The following is a 20,692-nucleotide window of genomic DNA, read 5'->3' as shown; positions in this document are numbered from 1 at the left end:
GTGGGTCCCCGCGCGGATTCCCTCCGGATCCGAGACCAGAGATCCGTCGTCGGCCAGCAGCTCCAAGAGCTGCTTACGGACCCCCCGTCTTTTTTCCAGCGAGTAGAAGAAGGGGGAGCCGCGTTCCAGGTCCCGCAGGAACTGGATCCGCGACCTCACGTACGCGCCTCGGGACCCGACGAGCTGGAGGTCCTTCAGCGTGCCCTCCTTCTCTTCGTACACCAGCCACAGGGCCGGATCCTCGACGACTTGACCGAGACGGGACTCCAGGTCGAGCACCTCCTTCTCCAACTGCCCGACCCGGGCCTCCCGCCTCTTGGTCGACCCCTTCGCGTACTCCTGACAGAAGAGACGGATGTGAGCCTTGCCCACATCCCACCATAGCCTCAAGGAGGGGAAGCCCCCCTGCTTCCTTCTCCAGCCGGCCCAGAACAGACTAAACGAATCCCGGAACCGTGCGTCCTCCAGCAGCAGATTGTTAAAGTGCCAGTACGCGGACGCCCCCGTGCGCGCGGCAGAACGAGCTCCGCCCACACCAGGTGGTGGTCCGTGCACGGCACCGGCCGCATGGAAGCCGCCGGAATGCAGGAGACGTATGCCCGAGAAATGTAGAGGCAGTCGATCCCCGACGCTCCTCTCCCAGACCTCACGCAAGTGAAGGCGCCGGAGTCAGGATGGAGATTTCGCCAGACGTCCACCAAGTCGAGGGACCTGACCAGGTCCCTCAACTTCTCCATCACTGCTGGGCAAGGCAGGGCACCCGTGCGGTCCCTCGCCTCGAGGGTACAATTAAAATCCCCCCCGATGATAACGCACTCGCCCGCGTCGATTGAGCCCAAAAGAGTGGACACTTCTTCAAAGAAGCGCGCCTGCTGCGCACCGGCCTGAGGGGCGTACACGTTCACTAGATGGAGCGGCACGCCCCCCAGGCGAACAGTGACCTGGAGCAAGCGGCCTGGCACGAGCTCCTTGACCCCCAAGATCTCCGGCTGAAAATGTGGGGCCAACAAGATAGCCACCCCACTGGAAACACTGGAGAGGTGACTCATGTTGACCCCTCCTTGCCACTCCAGGAGCCACGTGGCCTCATCTCCCGGAACGGTGTGGGTTTCTTGCAGGAAGCACACCGCATACTTCCCGTCCCGAAGGACCGAAAAGTTATTAAATCTGCGGCTAGCTTCCCTGCTGCCGTTGATGTTGAGGCTGGCTATGGTTATCTTTATTTCAGAAGCATAAACCAACCCCTACTTATCACTAACGGGGGAAGTAAGGGCGGCCGCTAGTCGACCGCCACTTCCTTAGCAGCCCAGTGAGAAACAACCGGAACTGACGCAGCTCGAGCGGGTTCATGCCCGTATCCTCGCCCATGGTCTTGTAGGCGATGCGGGCCGACCCGATGAGCAGCGCCAGCTCCGACCATCTGTCGAGGGCCCGCCGGGTGCTGTGGCGACCCTGGCACGTGGCCACAATGTCCCGGAGCTCCCTGATGGGAATAAGAATGAGGGGGGTCCCGGCGAGGGGCGCGTGGTCATCCATCGCCTCATCGGCGAAGGAATCTAAGTCCTCCTCCGCCCCTACCACCGAGTCCCCGTCCTCCTCCGGGGGGTCGCCACTGGCGGCCGAACCGTCTGCCACGCAGTGCGCATCGGGCGGCCCGGCCGCGACGGCCGGCCACGCCTCCGCCCGGATCCCACCCCCAGGATCGGTAGCGGAGGATTCCTCCCTGGGCTCCTCTAGGGGGGCCGGGCCAGAAGACGGCGGCGGTTCGGAGACCCCCTCCGCCCCAGGCGCCAGGACGACCGGAGAGACCGGAAAGACGCGAGAATACGTGGACCCGACCCCCTCCAAGTCGCCCGGCGCCGGAGACACAGACAGAGGGCCCTCCTCTGCTACGCCACCGGCCTCCGACCCAGCAGATGGGGTAAATTGTTGACAGACCTCGACGAAGTCGAGCAGCACCTGGGAAAAGTCTGGGCCGCTCTGGGCGAGCTCATCTTCCGCGACCTCGCCCGACCCAGACCCCAAGCCGCCCGACCCATCAAGGGGCAATTCCACCGTTAAGGGGTCAATCCCCGCCGCGGGTTGTTCCGCTACGCCCCCCACGGGCAGGGTCTCGTCCCCATCCCCGGGAGGCACAAACTGGGCAGACGCCTCTGCCTCAGCCTCCCCAGGGACAGGCGACCCCTGCCGTTCGCCCGCGATGGTGTCAGCGGTGGGGTGGGGCGCAGTATCCGCGGCGGGCGACGACTCCTCCCGACTGGAGGGACCTTCCTCCTCCCGGTCCTCCTCCTCGTCCAGGGGGTCGCGCCTTCTCTTGAGCGCGGAGGGGTAGAGGGAGGCCTCCATTTCTTCAGGGGCCTCCCCTGCTCCCTGCGGTGGAGCGAGTTCTTCGGGTCCCCTGGGCCCGAGCCCGGCCGCAGGTTCTAGCATACCCGCCTCGGCGGTCGCGGCCACGGGCTCAGGCACGAGGTCCCCCTCACCTCCGCACTCCGCGATCAGCGCGATGACGCGCTCGGGCGTCAGGGGCTCCAAATCAAGGGGGACACCCTCCATGGGGGGACCCACCCTGCGGTTTTTGGTCTTGTACCGCGCCTTCTTTCCGACCGGACCTCCCTCCTCCCCCCTGCCGGAGGCCTGGATGGCGATGGCCTCCGACGACGACCGCGCCCCGGTGGCATTTGTTTGGGAGGGGGCACGGCTAGACCCGGAGGGAGGAGCGGCGGCGGCGCCAGCCTTGGCCACGCCCGTCACCCTGGCGGCCTTGGAGGTGGGGCAGTTTTTCCGAACGTGCCCCACCTCCTTACAGGCATGGCACCGCACGCCGTCCGTCATCCAGAAGACGCGGTACGGGGTCCCCTCGTGGAGGACCGTGAAAGCCCCGTCCGTCTCCCCCTCCCGCGCCAGCTGAATAAAGGCCTGGCGCCGGAAGGAGAAGACATGGCGAAGGCTGTTCTCCCGGAATCCGAGCGGGATCGGAGAAATCCCCGACCTCACCTCCCCAAGTTGGTTTAAGTGGGGGAGGAGGAGCTCACCGGAGATAAAGGGTGGGACGTTTGATAAAACAACCCTCTGCGCGGTGGCCTCCAGCGGGTCCACCGGCAGGAAGGTCCCGCCCACGGTGAGCCCCTGGGCGATGGCCAGGGCCACCACCCGCTCGGACTACAGGAAGAAGACAACCTTCCCATACATTTTTGAGGCGGCGACTATGGCCGGAGGGCCGACAACCCCGGCCATAGCTTTGACGCACGCCTCAATGGTCATGTTGGGGTGGGTGTAGCTCTTCACCCCAAGCTTCTTGGTCATCAGGCGGAACGGCGACGGGGCGGCAGCAGAAGTGGGAGCAGCCACGGCTTTAGTCACTACTGCCGCGTACATCCTCGCTGGCCCCGCCGCCACCACAGATGTGAATGCCATAGTGGGGTGGTTCTTAAAAAAGAGCTACACACACCCCAAAAGTCACAGGCCTGAAGGTGTTAAAATGGCCTCGGTATGATAATAATGTCTTCCCTGAGCAGAGGGAGTGTAAATTAACTGGGCTGCCTCTCCCCTTGATGGTGTTAATTGGGAGAGGGCCCTTTTCCTCCCTCTGCTCAATTGGCAATTAGTTGAGTAGAAGAGGTGCCTTTTGGAGAGGCAGAGAGAGGACAAGGAGAGAGAAAGAGGGGGATGGGAAGGAGGGGGAAGCCGCAAAGGCAGGGTCCCCACTCAGGTTGTTGTTCGGTGGGTGGGTGTCGGCAGGGTGCACTCCCCCGATGGTGAAACTCAAAGTCTTTGACGATGGTCTTCGGGCAGGGGGAGAAGATGTCTTCGCCTGGGTAGACTGGAGACAGCCCAGGTTCAGCCCACACCAGGTCTTCTCGATGTGCAGAAACAAGCTTCACCTGGGCAGGCTCCAGCCAACCCAGGCCAGGCTTCCGGCCCGTCTTCCTTCCTCCCCCCGCCGACAATGCAAAGTCTTTAGGGGGAATGCACATAGACACCCACCTGCAGATGTTTGAGTTGCAGCTCCTCCCCTCCTTCCAAGTGGAGCTGTTTGTATCCTCTCTCCCTCTCCTGGGCTGGAGGCCGAATTGGGAGGCAGTGCTGGAAAAGGCATCTCCCGTTCTAATGCTGGCCTCCTCCTCTGTCCTCCACTCCTTCCTCTCCAGGCACCTCTGTCGATGATGTAGATGGGTTGGTGTGGGAAGTTTGTAGTGGTGGTGGCCTGGGGTCACTCCTTCCTTCCACTTTACTCCCAGGCCAAGGCAACCACACACTCTATCCCCACAGTAGCAGCAGGAGCAGCTGAGCAACACAACCTGCTCCTCTGACTGCAAGGAACTTACTGAGCTTGTGTGAGGGTGCCGGTCAGTTGCTTCACTAACCCCTAGATGGCACCTTCACTGGTTTCTCTTTGCGTGCAACCAAAACAAGTTAACAAATAAACTGTAACTAAAATCCAATAACCCTTTTAAATAAACCTTAACCAATCAAATTAAAATTTGGTTGTTTAAACTAATTATGCACTCCAGTCCCCGCGGCGCCCACTGGTCACGAAAAAGCTCGAGCGCGCCAGCGGACACCACGTGCTCCATCTCTAGGGCCACCCGGGCGCGAACATGGCCACGGAAGAGGGGGAGGCAATCCGGTCGGACGACCCCCCCGACCGCCCGCTGCCTGGACCAATTAATGGCTTTCTTGGCCAGGCCCAGGAGCAGGTCCACGAGGAGGTCCTCCAACCTGCCCGCTCCCCTCCGCACGGGGTGACCGTAGATCAGGAGCGTGGGACTGAAGTGCAACCAAAATTTGAGGAGCAGCCCCTTCAAAAAATGGAAGAGGGGCTGCAACCTCTCACACCCCATATATACGTGAAATACGGACTCCTCCAGACCGCAAAACAAACAGGCGGTCTGGGAGTCCGTAAACCTATTTAAAAATCTATTGCATGGAACTGCTCTGTGCAACACCCTCCAGGCCAAGTCCCCAATAGAACAAGGGAGGACTCCCGCATAGAGAGCCCCCCATTGGGGACCTCCATCTCCGTCCGGAGGCAAAACGGCATGCCACGGCGTGGCCGGACGACAGGCGAAGATGGCAAAGTGGAAGGTGTGCAAGAGCAGCCCGTACAGGAAACCCCTCCGCGCAGAATGAAAAAGCACGGAGGGTATTTCCTCGAGACGGCTCAAGTTGTGAGGCACCGATCCCCGAGGGGAGTTTCGGGGCAAGGCGCCGATAAGGAATTCCGTCTGAACGGGAGTAAGCTCGGACGGGATCTCCCCACGTGCCCAAGCCGCCTCGACACACCTCGTGGCGCCGGGGGGCAACATCGCTTTCACCGCCCCGATGGCATTGACCGCGAGCCGGACGTTGTCCCATGACATGCGTCGCACCAGCTCCTCTGGCGCCATCCAGCCCGCTCCTCCGCCATCGAGTAGGTCCCCGACTCTAGTCACCCTGCCAGGCACAGCCCTGCGCTCCGCCAGCCACCCGAACTCACGGACGTGGAGGTGCGAATTCCGGGACAGCGGCTCCCGGAGGACAGCCGCCGCTCCTGAAGGGGGAGGGCTCCGCCTGGAGGCGACGTAATTCCAAACCCATAGTAGTTCCTGGTAAAAGACAGGCAGCTCCCGCAGGCTCTCACGCCTGCCGCTCACCTCCAAAAACCGGAGCTGTGTGTCGTAATTGAGGCCGTGCAGCTAGCGGAAAAAATACGTCGCCAGCGCACACCATCTTGGAGGATTCTCGACGTACAGGTATCCCTGCAGCGTCTGAAGACGGAAAGTCGCAGCCTGGGTGTGGAGGCACACCAACGCCTGACCGCCCTCCCTAAGCGGGAGACTCAGAACCGCGGCAGCGACCCAGTGTATCCTGTTGTTCCAGAAGAAGTCGATGAGCTTCTTCTGTATCTTGGCGACAAACGCAGGGGGGGTGATCAGAGTAACCAACCGGTACCACAACATGGTGGCCACTAGTTGGTTTATGACCAACGCCCGACCCCTGTAGGACAACACTCGGAGCAATCCTGTCCAGCGTCCTAAGCGAGCGGTGACTTTGGCCTCCAGCTCGTGCCAGTTCGCCGGCCAGGCGTCCTCGGCCGGGCTGAGGTAGACTCCCAAGTAGAGGAGGTGCGTTGTACTCCAGGCGAAGGGCCTGAACTCCTCCGGCAGAGAGTCCACCTGCCACCGACCCACCAGGAGTCCAGAACATTTCCCCCAGTTGATCCTGGCGGAGGATGCGTCCGAGTAAATCTGCTGGCATTCCCGCATCCTCCGCAAGTCAATGGGATCTGTGACCATGAGGAGCACGTCATCGGCGTAAGCCGAGAGGACCACCTCCATGCCCGGCCCTTGCAGAGCCAATCCCGCCAACCTCTTCCGCAAGAGGCGCAGGAAAGGCTCCACGCAAATGGCATATAACTGGCCGGACATGGGGCATCCCTGACGCACCCCCCTCCCGAAGCGAAGGGGCGCCGTCAAGGACCCGTTAACTTTAATCAGACACTCCGCGGCAGCGTACAGAAGTCGGATCCGGGTGACAAAATGCGTCCCGAACCCGAAAGCGCGCAGAGTCCCGAAAAGATACTCGTGATCCACCCTGTCGAACGCCTTCTCCTGATCCAGGGAAAGGAAGGCGACCGACAGACCAGCCCTCTGGGAATGGTGGACCAGGTCCCGGACCAGATGGATGTTATCATGAATGGTCCGGCCCGGGACTGTGTAGGACTGGTCGGGATGGATCATGTGGGCCAGCACGGTGCCAAGGCGAACAGACATGGCCCTGGCAAAGATTTTGTAATCCGTGCTGAGGAGGGAGACCGGGCGCCAGTTCTTAAGGAGGCGGAGATCACCCCTCTTAGGCAGCAGGACAATCACCGCCCTGCGCCACGAGAGGGGCATCTCCCCGGTCACCAAACTTTCCCCCAGGACCCGCACGTAGTCGCCCCCCAGGACGCCCCAGAACGCCCTGTGGAACTCCACGGTCAGCCCGTCCAGCCCCGGGGACCTCCCCCTAGAGAGCTGGCGGAGGGCGCCGGACAGCTCCTCCAAACTCAGAGGAGCATCCAATTTTTCGGCGCCCTCCAGGCCGACCTTCGGCAGGTCCTCCCACAAAACTCTGCGCGCGTCCTCGCTGGACGGATCCGGAGAGAACAGAGCCCCGTAATAGGCGCGGGTCTCCGCGCGGATTCCCTCCGGATCCGAGACCAGAGATCCGTCGTCGGCCAGCAGCTCCAAGAGCTGCTTACGGACACCCCGTCTTTTTTCCAGCGAGTAGAAGAAGGGGGAGCCGCGGTCCAGGTCCCGCAGGAACTGGATCCGCGACCTCACGTACGCGCCTCGGGACCCGACGAGCTGCAGGTCCTCCAGCGCGCCCTTCTTCTCTTCGTACACCAGCCGCAGGGCCGGGTCCTCGGCGACTTGACCGAGACAGGACTCCAGGTCGAGCACCTCCTTCTCCAACTGCCCGACCCGGGCCTCCCGCCTCTTGGTCGACCCCTTCGCGTACTCCTGACAGAAGAGACGGATGTGAGCCTTGCCCACATCCCACCATAGCCTCAAGGAGGGGAAGCCCCCCTGCTTCCTTCTCCAGCCGGCCCAGAACCGACCGAACGAATCCCGGAACCGCGCGTCCTCCAGCAGCAGGTTGTTAAAGTGCCAGTACGCGGACCCACCCCGGCGCGCAGCGGCACGAGCTCCGCCCACACCAGGTGGTGGTCCGTGCATGGCACCGGCCGCACGGAAGCTGTCGGAATGCAGGAGACGTATGCCCGGGAAATGTAGAGACGGTCGATCCTGGACGGTCCTCCCCCAGACCTCACAAAGGTGAAGGCGCTGGAGTCGGGATGGAGATTACGCCAGACGTCCACCAAGTCGAGGGACCCGACCAGGTCCCTCAACTTCCCCACCGACGCCGGGCACGGCTGGGCACCCGTGCGGTCCCTCGCCTCGAGGGTACAATTAAAATCCCCCCCGAGGATGACGCACTCGCCCGCGTCGATGGAGCCCAAAAGAGTGGACACTTCTTCAAAGAAGCGCGCTTGCTGCGCACCGGCCCGAGGGGCGTACACGTTCACTAGATGGAACGGCACACCCCCCAGGCGAACAGTGACCTGGAGCAAGCAGCCCGGCACGAGCTCCTTGACCCCCAAGATCTCCGGCTGAAAATGCGGGGCCAACAAGATAGCCACCCCACTGGAAACATTGGAGAGGTGACTCATGTTGACCCCTCCTTGCCACTCCAGGAGCCACGTGGCCTCATCTCCCGGAACGGTGTGGGTTTCTTGCAGGAAGCACACCGCATACTTCCCGTCCCGAAGGACCGAAAAGTTATTAAATCTGCGGCTAGCTTCCCTGCTGCCGTTGACGTTGAGGCTGGCTATGGTTATCTTCATTTCAGAAGCACAACCAACCCCTACTTAAACCTAACGGGGGAAGGGAGGGCGGCCGCTAACCGACTGCCACTCCCTTAGCAGCCCGGTGAAGAATGCTCGGAACCGACGCAGCTCGGACGGGCTCACGCCCGCGTCCGCACCCATGGTCTTATAGGCGACGCGGGCCGACCCGATGAGCAGCGCCAGCCCCGACCATCTGTTGAGGGCCAGCTCGGTCCTGCGGCGACCCTGGCTCGTGGCCACAAATTCCCGGAGCTCCCTGATGGGAATAAGAGCGAGGGGGGTCCTGGCGAGTGGCGCGAGGTCATCCATCGCCTCATCGGCGATGGATTCTAAATCTACCTCCGCCCCCACCACCGAGTCCCCGTCCTCCGGGGGGTCGACACTGGCGGCCGAACCGTCCACCACGCAGTGCGCATCGGGCGGCCCGGCCGCGACAGCCGGCCCCGCCTCCGCCCGGATCCCACCCCCAGGATCGGTAGCGGAGGATTCCCCCCCGGGCTCCTCTAGGGGGGCCGGGCCAGAAGGCGGCGGCGGTCCGGAGACCCCCTCCGCCCCAGGCGCCGGAACGACCAGAGAGACCGGAGAGACGGGAGAACACGTGCATCCGATCACCTCCAAGTCGCCCGGCGCCGGAGACACAGACAGAGGGCCCCCCTCCGCCACGCCACCGGCCTCCGACCCAGCAGACGGGGTGATTTTTTCACAAACCTCGACGAAGTCGAGCAGCACCTGGGAAAGGTCCGGGCCGCTCTGGGCGAGCTCATCATCGGATGACTCGCCCGGCCCCGTCCCCTGGCCGCTCGACCCGTCGAGGGGCAATGCCACCAGCAATGGATCGAATCCCGCCGCAGGTTGTTCCGCGACCCCCCCCACGGGCAGGGTCTCGTCCCCATCCCCGGGAGGCACGAGCTGGGCAGACGCTTCTGCCTCAGCCTCCCCAGGGACAGGCGACCCCTGCCGTTCACCCGTAATGGTGTTAGCGGTGGGGTGGGGCGCAGTGCCCGCGGCGGGCGACGACTCCCCCTGACCGGAGGGACCTTCCTCCTCCCGGTCCTCCTCCTCATCCAGGGGGTCGCGCCTTCTTTTCAGCGCGGAGGGGTAAAGGGAGGCCTCCATTTCTTCAGGGGCCTCCCCTGCTCCTTCTGGTGGAGCGAGTTCTTTGGGTCCCCCGGGCCCGAGCCCGGCCGCAGGTTCTGGCATTACCACCTCGGCGGTCGCGGCCACAGGCTCGGCCACGAGGGCACCCCCCCTCCGCACTCCGCGATTATCGCGGCGACGCTCTCTGGCGTCAGGGGCTCCATGTCATGGGGGACGCCCTCCGCGGGGGGACCCACCCTACGGTTTCGTGTCTTGTCCCGCGCCTTCTTTCTGACCGGACCTCCCTCCTCCCCCCCGCCGGAGGCCAGGATGGCATCGACCTCCGACGACGACCGCGCCCCGGTAGCATTGGATTGAGCGGGGGCGCGGCTAGACCCGGAAGGGGGAGCGGCGGCGGCGCCAGCCTTGGCCACGCCAGATGACTTGGCGGCCTTGGAGGCGGGGCAGTTTTTGCGCACGTGCCCTACCTCCCTACAGGCGTGGCACCGCACGCCGTCCGTTGTCCAGAAGACACGGTACGGGGTCCCCCCGTGGAGGACTGTGAAAGCCCCGTCCGTCTCCCCCTCCCGCGCCAGCTGGACAAAAGCCTGGCGCCGGAAGGAGAAGACATGGCGAAGGCTGCTTTCCCGGAGCCCGAGCGGGATCGGGGAAATCCCCGACCTCACCTCCCCAAGTTGACGTAGGTGGGGGAGGAGGAGCTCACCAGCGATATAGGGCGGGACATTGGACAAGACCACCCTCTGCGCGGTGGCCTCCAGCGGGTCCACCGGCAGAAAGGTGCCGCCCACGGTGAGCCCCTGGGCGATGGCCAGGGCCACCGCCCGCTCGGACTCCAGGAAAAAGACAGCCTTCCCGTACATTTTCGAGGCGGCGACTATGGCCGGAGGGCCGACAACCCCGGCCATAGCCTTAACGCACGCCTCGATTGTCATGTTGGGGTGGGTGTAGCTCTTCACCCCAAGTTTTTCGGTCAGCAGGCGGAACGGCGACGGGGCAGCAGCGGAAGCGGGAGCGGCCGCAGCTTTGGCCGCCACTGCCGCATAAGTTCTCGCCAGCCCCGTCGCCGCCGCAGATGTAGATGCCATAGTGGGGTGGATCTCAAAAAGGAGCTACACACACCCCAAAAGTCACAGGCCCGAAGGTGTCAAAAATGGCCTCGGTACGATAATAAGATCTTCCCCGAGCAGAGGGAGCGTAAATGTACTGGGCCACCTCTCCCCTTGATGGTATGAATTGGGAGGGGACCCTTTCTTCCCTCTGCTCAACTGGAAAATAATAAATAAGATGAAGGGAGGTGCCTATCGGAGAGGCAGAGAGAGGACAAAGAGAGAGAGAGAGGGGGGTGGGAAGGAGGGGGGGGCCGCAAAGGCAGGGTCCCCACTCGACGATGATAGGCGGTGGGTGGGTGTCGGCAGGGTGTACTCCCCCGATGGTAAACAGCAAAGTCTTTTAAGGTGGTCTTCGGGCAGGGGGAGAAGATGTCTTCGCCTGGGCAGACTGGAGACAGCCCAGGTTCAGCCCACACCAGGTCTTTTCGATGAGCAGGAAGCAGGAAGCAGCTTCACCTGGGCAGGCTCCAGCCAACCCAGGCCAGGCTTTCGGACCGTCTTCTTTTCCTCCCCCCGCCTAGAATGCAAAAGTCTTTCGGGGGGAATACACAAGGACACCCACCTGCAGATGTTTGGAATTGCAGCTCCTCCCCTCCTTCCAAGTGGAGCTGTTCGTGTCCTCTCTCCCTCTCTCCCTCTCCTGGGCTGGAGGCCGAATTGGGAGGCAGTGATGAAAAAGGCCTCTCCCGTTCCAATGCTGGCCTCCTCCTCTGTCCTCCACTCCTTCCTCTCCAGGCACCTCTGTTGATGATGCTGATGAGTTTGATGAGTTGGTGGGGGAGGTTGGAGCAAACACACTCTCTCCCCACAGCAGCAGCAGGAGCAGCTCAGAAACACAACCTGCTCCTCTCACTGCAAGGTCCAAAATGAGCTTGTGTGACCTTCACTGGTTGGTTTCCCTTTGTTAATTGTTACTTGTTTCTCCTGTTTATTGCTTAATTGCCTTTTATCGTGTTTATTGGTTTCACCTGTTTTTGCTGGTATTTAAGTTCTGTGGTTTCTTCCCTCTGGGCTCAGTCCTGACAAGGGAGTTAGTCTTGACAAGGTGCTCTGTCTTGACTAGGTGCTCAGTCTCGACAAGCCTGTTGCCTATGTGGTAGCTTGCCTTGACAAGCCGGTTGCCTTAGTGGTTGCTTGTCTTGAGCTCCTATGTCTATAACTGTTTATCTGTGTTATGTTTTGCTTGTATTTAAGTTCTGCGGTTCTTCCCTTTGTTCTTGGGCTTGACAAGGTGCTGACAAGTTGCTCAGTCTTAATAAGGTGCTCAGTCCTGACAAGGGAGTCAGTCTTGACAAGGTGCTCTGTCTTGACTAGGTGCTCAGTTTTGGACAAGCTGGTTGCCCTGTGGTAGCTTGTCTTGAGCTCAGTTTGGACAAGCCAGTTGCCTCATGGTAGCTTGTCTTGAGTTCCTATCTTGACAAGCCGGTTGCCCTGGGGTAGTTTGTCTTGAGCTCAGTCTTGACAAGCCGGTTGTCTCACGGTAGCTTGCCTTGAGTTCCTATCTTGACTAGCCATTTGCCTATGTGGTAGCTTGTCTTGAGCTCGTTTGTTTTGTAACTGTTTACCTGTGTGATTCTAGTAAAGTACTGTTATTTAAGACTGCATATCTGCTTCTTGCCTCATCTGTCTGCACTTGGGTCCAGAACCAGCCTCGCCCGGACAGCACGCCCCCGTGACAGTCAACCCTGACAGTTTATTATACGAAGCGCTTCGGGAGAAGAGTTTAAAGGCTCCGCAGTCTAGTAACCCTCTTCTCGCCGTCACAGTGGTAGCGAAACTCCTTTTATACATTTTATGAGCTGGATAAGCAAAATATTACACACAAATGTCTTCACCCAATCACGTTCCCTTAGCAACAATTCCCTTGTCCAATTATACACTTTCATTATAGTTTGTGCCTTAAGCTGAGTTTGTTTTGTCTGAAGCTGAGTTTGTTTTGTTACTTCCTTGGTGGACTTCATGTTGTTCTGCACGTACACAGTTTGATTGCTGACATTACTTGCCACACTCAGATCGGCGGAGCCATTTTGTCTTGGTTCATGTCCCTTATTTATAATTTCACTTCTTACACAAATATTTAAGTGGCCAAAAATAAGTTAAAATTGTAAAATGAATACAGAATGTAAAGCATATTAGTATCGCGAGTTAGAATGAGAGAACATGTCCCCCAGTCATGGACAAATTTCAATTTCAAACATACTGTCAGGAGAGGACACTCAGTGGGGACCAATCACTTCAGTGTAGATACGAAAGATAATGGCCCCAATATTACTAAGGAGTGAGTGTCTGACGGAGGGGTGGGGGAGATGCAGCGATCCAGAAATATGGGTTTCCCGGAGTTCCTGCTGAATTTAACGCCTAGAACTGATTTGAAAAAAAATTCTCATTTTCCCAGCCACAGCCACCCAGAATGAGAGGCTGACTGGTTGTTGGGCGGGATATTTTACAGGATGGATCATATGAAATGGGATGAATGATCTTCTTCATCCATTACAAACTTGTGATCCTCACAATACGGTATCAGTCTTCCCTCACCTCATCCAATTTGATGTAGATTCATCCTTCGCATCAATGCATTCAAAATCCTTGTTGGATTTGCTGATCTGCAGAAAAGCATTTTGATAAAAAGACTGGATTAACAAAAATTTTATAAGCAACTTTATCTTTATGTTAGACTGTCATAAGGCTTAACACGTATTGCAAGATTCCATTACATCGCCTCCCACATCTTTGAGTAAAAATTGACCTTCCTTTACCTGTGTTCTGTGATTATACCTTTTCATCCGAGTGCCCAGTTCAACACGATGGCTGGGACTGAAATGATGTAGCATAGGAGCTCGAAAAATAGTATGATGGTGCTGAACAGTTCCAGGAAGCTTTGTAAAGTCGGAAAAAGTCCCTGAATTACTGTAATGTCAGAGCGCCCAGGATTTGGCAACTACTGTTCAATACATTCTGAAACTAGGAATGATGAGAGTTGGTTGAGGTGATGCCTGACTCACCTTTGTTCATAAATACAATGACAGCAGGCTCTGGGAATCTCCTGGAGCTGCTTTAATAGGATAATACCTGAATTAGAGCAACAGGATAAATTAATCAGAAGGTGAACAAAGTAAAAGGGACTGGAATGTAGGCTCATTCTTAGTTGACTTTGGCTCCAGTACAAAGCCATTGGATTAAAATGATAACAGCTACAAGGCCATCCAATACCAACAGGCTCTATTTCTCAAAAACAGGAGTGGGGAATCAAGCTAAGAACGCAATAGACAGAGGCCTAGAAATTAGATAAGGCCCAAAAACAGGCGCGGACAGCACGATGTGCCCACGCCCGTTCAAAGTAGTGCAGGCAGCACATAAAATTCATGCTGCATGCTCATTATAATGATTGTAGCACTGAAATGTGCTGCTAACTGTCTTAGTGCTGATTTGGAGGGCCAATATTGGGTGGAGTCTAGCGGCCAATAAAGTTTGTTCAAGGCTCTAATACAGGGGAAGTGCTTTTTTGCACAAACAGCTCATTGTCATTGTGGAGAAAACCATGGCCCAATAGCCAAGAAAAAGGGCAAGGAGATTTTCTGATGTGATACTGGAGGCCTTGGTCCTGGAGGTTCTATGACATCCTCAGGTCCTCTACCAACAGGGGGCAGGAGGCTCGCGGACACAAGAAGGCTGTGGGTGGAGACTGCTGAAGCTGTCAGTATGATGAATGTTGTCCACAGAACCTGGATCCAGTGCTGCAAAATGTTTAGTGACCTCACACGACTGGTCAAGGTGAGTAAATGCATCTTAAAATACCATATCCCACTATCTGTGCCATGAATCGCACACACTGTTCAATGCACCACATCCCCATCAACAATCTCTAGCCAGCACCACTCATACCTCACACACTTACCACTGCTGCAAGACTTACACCCACATCTCACACCTTGCACAAATTGCCAGCTTTTCAACCATGGCAGGCACATCACCCAAACATATTGTACCACACTCACTGACACTTCCTGATCTCTTGCAGGCCAAGTTGGCGCACAATGTCCGGGAGCACCAGCAGATGGGTGAAGGGTCATCGGGTGGCAGTACCGTCAACAAGGGCAAACAGCAATGACAAAGTCCAGCACCGCCTTCAGTGTACCAGTGCAGCCTTCGGTCGCCTCAGGAAGAGAGTGTTTGAAGACCAGGACCTCAAACCCGGCACCAAGCTCATGGTCTACAGAGCAGTAGTGATACCCGCCCTCCGGTATGCCTCAGAGACATGGACCATTTACAGCAGGCACCTCAAAGCACTGGAGAGGTACCACCAATGCTGCCTCCGCAAGATCCTGCAAATCCATTGGCAGGATAGGCGCACCATCATCAGTGTTCTCGCTCAGGCCAACATTCCCAGCATCGAAGCTTTGACCACGCTCGATCAGCTCCGATGGACAGGTCACATCGTCCACATGCCCGATACGAGACTCCCAAAACAAGCACTCTACTCGGAGCTCTGACACGGCAAGAGAGCCCCAGGTGGGCAGAGGAAACGCTTCAAGGATACCCTCAAAGCCTCCTTGAAAAAGTGCAACGTCCCACCGACACCTGGGAATCCCTGGCCCAAGACCGCACAAAATGGAGGAGAAGCATCCAGGAAGGCGCAGAACACTTACAAGTCTCTTCGCTGGGAGCAAGCGGCAGCCAAGCACAAGCAATGCAAGGAGTGCACGTCAACCCAAGCACCCCACCCACCCTCCCCTGCAAGCACTGTCTGCCCCACCTGTGACAGGGACTATAGGTCCTGCAGTGGACTCATCAGTCACCTGAGAACTCATGTTTAATGTAGAAGCAAGTCATCCTTGGTTCCCAGGGACTGCCTAAGAAGTAAGAAGGGTAAGTCAGATTTGAGAACCACATGGACTTGAAGGAAGTAGTGCTCGCAATAATTGTTGGGGCAGTGACAGAGTCTGTGGTGAGTGGGGAAGCGAAAAACATTGCAGATGATGACGGTATGCTTATACCTAATCCTTCATCTCACAGCCCACTATCGCTATGATGTTCTGTGACAGAGGTATGGTAAGATGGGGAAGTGGTGAGCAACGGGGATCTGGGGTTTCACTCACTGCAACCAGAGTCTGTTGAGGTGCTCATGGACAGCCCATCTGGATCGGGGATGTGCTGCCTGCCTGCTCACTTCCTCCTCCTCCTCCTTTCTTATTTATCAGGATAGCATCTTTGTTATCAAGATAGGCTAAAAGCTTTGGGACTCTACACTTTAGGAAAGCATAGACTTAAGGGGGATTAGATTGAGGTTCAGAAGATGATGAAGGGAATGATTGTGTTCCAGCTGATAGTTTGTTTCAATTAAATAGGTTAAGAAGGACTAGGGGTCACAAATTTAAGTTGTACAAGTGTAGATCTAGGTTAGATGTCAGGACGAGGTTCTTTTCCCATAGAATAGTGGACCTCAGGAACAGGCTGCCGTCTTGTGTAGTGGACACGGACTCACAGAGTTCTTTCAAGCGAGAGCTGGATCTGTTTTTGGCTGGGGCAGAGATCACCTCTTACAGAAGGTAGATACGGCAGGGAATTCAGGACAAGAGTGATCTCCTGGACTAGTTTCGATTGCCTAGTTAGGTCAGAAAGGAATTTCCCAGATATTTCTTTCCCAAATTGGCCTTGGTATTTTATGGTTTTGGGTGGGATGGAGTGTATATATTGTGATACACAAGGTATCACAATTGTTTTGGGACAGGCTTGAGGGACCCGTGGTGCCATGGGCTGTGCCCTCATGTGGCCAAGTTGTGGAACATGCAGCAGACCACCACAAAATGGGAAACCCGCTCCAGCCTGTACTGGAGGGCTCCTCCTGAGTGGTCAAGGCAGCGGAACTGTTGCTTGAGAACCTCAATGGTCTGCTCGATGAGACTCCTCATGGCAGTCATTATATCAGTACTGGAGACAAGTGGTGAGGTTGTGGAGGGAACTCATCAGCCAGGGGCAGAGTGGATAGCTCTTGTTTCCAAGCAGCCACCCTTGGGTTTGACGTGGTGGTTCAAAGACTGCTGGCACACCGGACTGGTGCAGGTTGAAGGCATCATGACTGCTGCCAGGATACCGGGCATTCACCATCATGATGCACCGGGCGTGGTCGCACAAGAAGTGCACATTAAGTGAGTGGTAGCCTGTGCAGTTACGGAACATCTCAGGATTGGTATGCGGTGCCCGCAAAGCCACATGTGTGCAGTCGATGGCACACTGCACCATGAGGAAGCCCTCCAGCCTGGCAAAGCCGCATGCGTGCTCCTCCTACTTCTCTCTGTTCAGAGAGAAGACAATGAAGTCCCTTCTCCTGGAATAGGGAGCCTCTTTGACCTCCTGGTTGCAGCGATGGACAGCAAACTGGGATAAAAACAGAAAATCCTGGAAATTCTTCTTCTTCTTAGGCAGTCCCTAGGATTCGAGGATGATTTGCTTCCACATTAAACATGAATTCTCAGGTGACCAATGAGTCCAATGCGGGACCTACAGTCTCTGTCACAGGTGGGGCAGACGGTGGTTGAAGGGGTGGGTGGGTGGGGTGCTTGGGTTGACATGCGCTCCTTGCACTTGGCTTCTGCTTGCTCCAGGTATTCGGTGCCTTCCCGGATGCTTCTCCTCCATTTTGTGCGGTCTTGGGCCAGGAATTCCCATGTGTTGGTGGTGATGTTGCACTTTTTCAAGGAGGCTTTGAGGGTGTCCTTGAAGAGTTTCCTCTGCCCACCTGGGGCTCTCTTGCCATGTCGGAGCTCCGAATAGAGCACTTGTTTTGGGAGTCTCATATCTCAGCAGGTCAAGCAGCATCTGTAAAGAAACAGAGTTAATGTTTCAGGTCAATGACCCAGCAAACTGGGAGATGTTAATTATATCTCCCGGTCCAGACTGGTGAAAAAACTCAGGGCCACGGTGACTTCAGGGCCACTGGGAGAGCCACTCTGCTCTGAGGCTGCAGGAGGTGGCAGAGTTCTGTGACTGCCTCCTTGGTGAATCGGAGCCTCCTAATACACTGCCCCTGGCATAAGCACAGGTAGAAGTGCTCTTGGAAGACCCTGGTTGGGCAAGACCTCCTGCCCCTCCTCGTCCTCCCTCTGTGAGCAACTTGTCTTCGTCTTTGCTGCCTCCACTCCATCTCTGTCATACTCGAGTGCGAGGAGGACTGCAAGTAGAGACCCCATGACTGGGAGCAAGTGTGAACAGAAGCCTTTAAACGAGTAGCAAGGATTTCTGTCACCTCAGCAACATTAAATAACTGTAGAAAGCTCCAAACAGTCACACAAACTGTGACAGAGCCAGGACAGATCAAAAAGCAAGTCAGCTGTATGTTGTTGATGATACCTTTAAATAGCGGTGCTGGGAGGTCCTTCCTGCTGCTGAACATATAGTCAGTTGGTCGCGATTGGGAGAGGGCGTCAAATGGAGCGGCAATGTCAAAAATGGCAGATATTCTGTCAAACCAGCATTCCACACTTATTGACGTCATGATCTGCCTCATCTTAATATCTGGAGTGCGCGCAGGCATCGGCAGCAGTGCCGACCTCCCAAAATGGCGGCCATCGTAGGACCCGCCAAAAGCGAGGCGACCACCATTTTTAAGCAAAACCGGCCTTAACGGCGAGCGCTAAAACTTCGAAATTCGCAGCCACGGAATTCAATAATTGCTCAGCTGGCGGGCGGCAGGAGGAATTCTAGTGAGGGATTTTGTTTCCGAGTGTGAGAATGCTGCCTCAGCTGGAGGCGGGGCGGGTGGCAGAGTTTTTATAAATAGTTGGGAGTCTGACTTTGCCTCAGTGCCATGAGAGGATCTTTGTCTGTGTGGAGAGTGTGATTTTTCTCTCAGCACTGACACTATCAGCTGTGGGGAAGGTGCTGTGAACTTTGATACACCTTTGGTCTCAGTGGGGTGAATTGCAATTGTTTCCTCTGTGGTGGTGTTTGGTGAGTTTCAGTCAGATAGAAGCATGTTTGCTTTCTCACTTCCTGATGGTGGTGAGTCATGTTCGGGTATTTCCGTGGCTGCTCCCAGCCCGACAATAAACACACCCAGTAATCCATTCTTCATTTGTGAACATTTCCATGTGTTGACAGGCTAGTTGAACACAAGAGGCCTCACAGCAAAGACTAATTCTGTCTTCACTCGCTGTCCACTTACCAATAGGACTCTGAGTAGCAACTAAGAATGGGAACCTTGGATAATTTATAGAAAATAAATTCAAATAAGTCCTGAATTTTTTTTATAAAATAAGGAACTTGATAACGACAGTAGTCACTTACCACCCATGAATACCCACTGACAGCCTCTGCTTCTTCATTTGATACTACTCCTTCATAGGGTCCAAAGTGAACGCCTTTGGGAATAACCTGCCCTTCATTCCATACACCAAGACCAGCTTTTCGAATTTTTGAAGTCGCTATGCTGAGACCCTCCGGAAGGGTTAAACGTGCTCTGTCTGGCTGACTGAATTCGACCACCGTGTCTTTTATGAACACTGGAGGACCATGCACAGGGCATTCTTCAATAAAAAATGTCTCGCAATCTTCACAAACTAACACATAAAATACAAATTAAAGATGGATCAGGATTTCAATTCATTATTCAGTGTTCATGAAGGTGAAGGGGGTTAGTACTGAGAAAGGATAGATTACCTATCGTAGATTTGATCTTCCTCATTGTTTGATTGCAATTCAGTCTGCACACACAAGTATGATATTTCTGTGAACTATCAGCTGGGAAAAACACTTGGGGCATCTTCTCTCTATGAAAATTACACCCAGTGCCAGTCAGATCTTCCCCCACTCTGTTGTATACAAGGGCTTGTTCTGGGCGACATGTTCGGTTCTTGACTCCAAGAAGGCAGTACTGACCACAATTAACAACAGCATTGCAAAAACTGTCAACAGTATCTCCAAGCTGTGCCACACCAGATAAGATTAGGAGTGGGCAGGAAGAGAATTTTGCACAAGGAGGCTGAATTACTTCCTATAGGTTATAGCTTCCTCATTCTTTGAATGTGTTTCAACCTGCATATCCAGTAACAAAAGTCCCTCTAAACCATCAGGCAAATCACGCTAGGGGAAAGTGCCACTTCTCAAATTTGCCCTTTCAGTTATGCCATCATCTTAGCCCCACACCTCTTTTCAAACCATGTTGACACGCAACTTAATTCTGGCTGCATCATCAATTCTTTGGAGATGGTCATTGCGCCATTCATAAGTTTGAATGTTAGCTGCCGCTTATCAGCCCAAGCCTGGATGTTGTCCAGGTCCTGCTGTAGGCTGGTATAGGATGCTTCAATATCTTAGACAAGGGGCTGCTATTCCCTGTAATCAGGGCCATTAGTTTATGGTTATTGAAATTCATATATTTCATGAGAGAATTCCAGAATTATTATCAATAGTTTGGGGATCATATTTGTGATTGTTATTCCTTCATGAAAAAGGAAAATCGGTGCCTGTTTGTGGGCAAACAGAGGCCTGCACTCCTGTCCCACCACTCTGACATGCTGCATTGCTCCACCAATCCCCTGGCCTACCAAGGCCCCTGTGTCATCACACCAAAATGCCCAGTAAATTATTCCTGCCCTGAGGAAATGGATAGGTTGCTTTGCACATACACAGGTAATCATCGTCACAAAGTTCCCTTTCTTCAGTGTAAACTTTTCTCTCTCTGTTTCTCAAACAGTATCTTCTGCTTTCAGTCTCTTTGGTGGTTTCCTCATTTGCTGACCCCAAGATCTTTCCAGTACAGACAACTGTGGAATAAATCCAGAAAATCAGGATCAAAAATTGAACCAATTAGTTTTAATATTCTTGTATGTCAAGCTTGTTTTTAGTTGAACAGGAGATGCTGAAGATATGTGGCTCCGTGGGTAGCACTCTCACCTCTGAGTCACAAGGTTGTGGGTTCAAGTACCACATCAGGGACTTGAGCACAGAAATCAAGGCAGACACTCCAGTGCAGTGCTGAGGCAGTGCCGCACTGTCGGAGGTGCCGTCTTTCAGATGAGACGTTAATCCGAGGCCTCGTCTGCTCTCTCAGGTGGACATAAAAGGTCCCATGGCACTATTTCGAAGAAGAGCAGGGGTGCTATCCCCGGTGTCCCTG

General features: G+C 55.7%; 1 protein-coding gene across 1 annotated transcript in view; it reads right to left on the bottom strand.

The window, feature by feature from the left end:
• The window catches only part of LOC147109843 (histone-lysine N-methyltransferase PRDM9-like), a 43,474-nt gene that overhangs the window by 17,232 nt on the left and 5,550 nt on the right, over positions 1-20,692 (bottom strand). The window contains exons 5-7 of the mRNA XM_086002398.1: positions 20,202-20,339; positions 18,862-19,133; positions 13,114-13,181 (exon numbers count right to left, since the gene is read on the bottom strand). Coding sequence (XP_085858524.1) covers positions 13,114-13,181; positions 18,862-19,133; positions 20,202-20,339 — 478 coding nt within the window. The remainder of the gene's footprint in view (positions 1-13,113; positions 13,182-18,861; positions 19,134-20,201; positions 20,340-20,692) is intronic.

Source organism: Somniosus microcephalus, chromosome 12 (assembly GCF_052327205.1).
Source record: "Somniosus microcephalus isolate GS21.2 chromosome 12, FLI_Smic_1.0, whole genome shotgun sequence".
Taxonomy (NCBI): Eukaryota; Metazoa; Chordata; class Chondrichthyes; order Squaliformes; family Somniosidae; genus Somniosus; species Somniosus microcephalus.
Note: the sequence above shows the minus strand (reverse complement) of the source record. Positions and strands in the feature narration are given on the sequence as shown.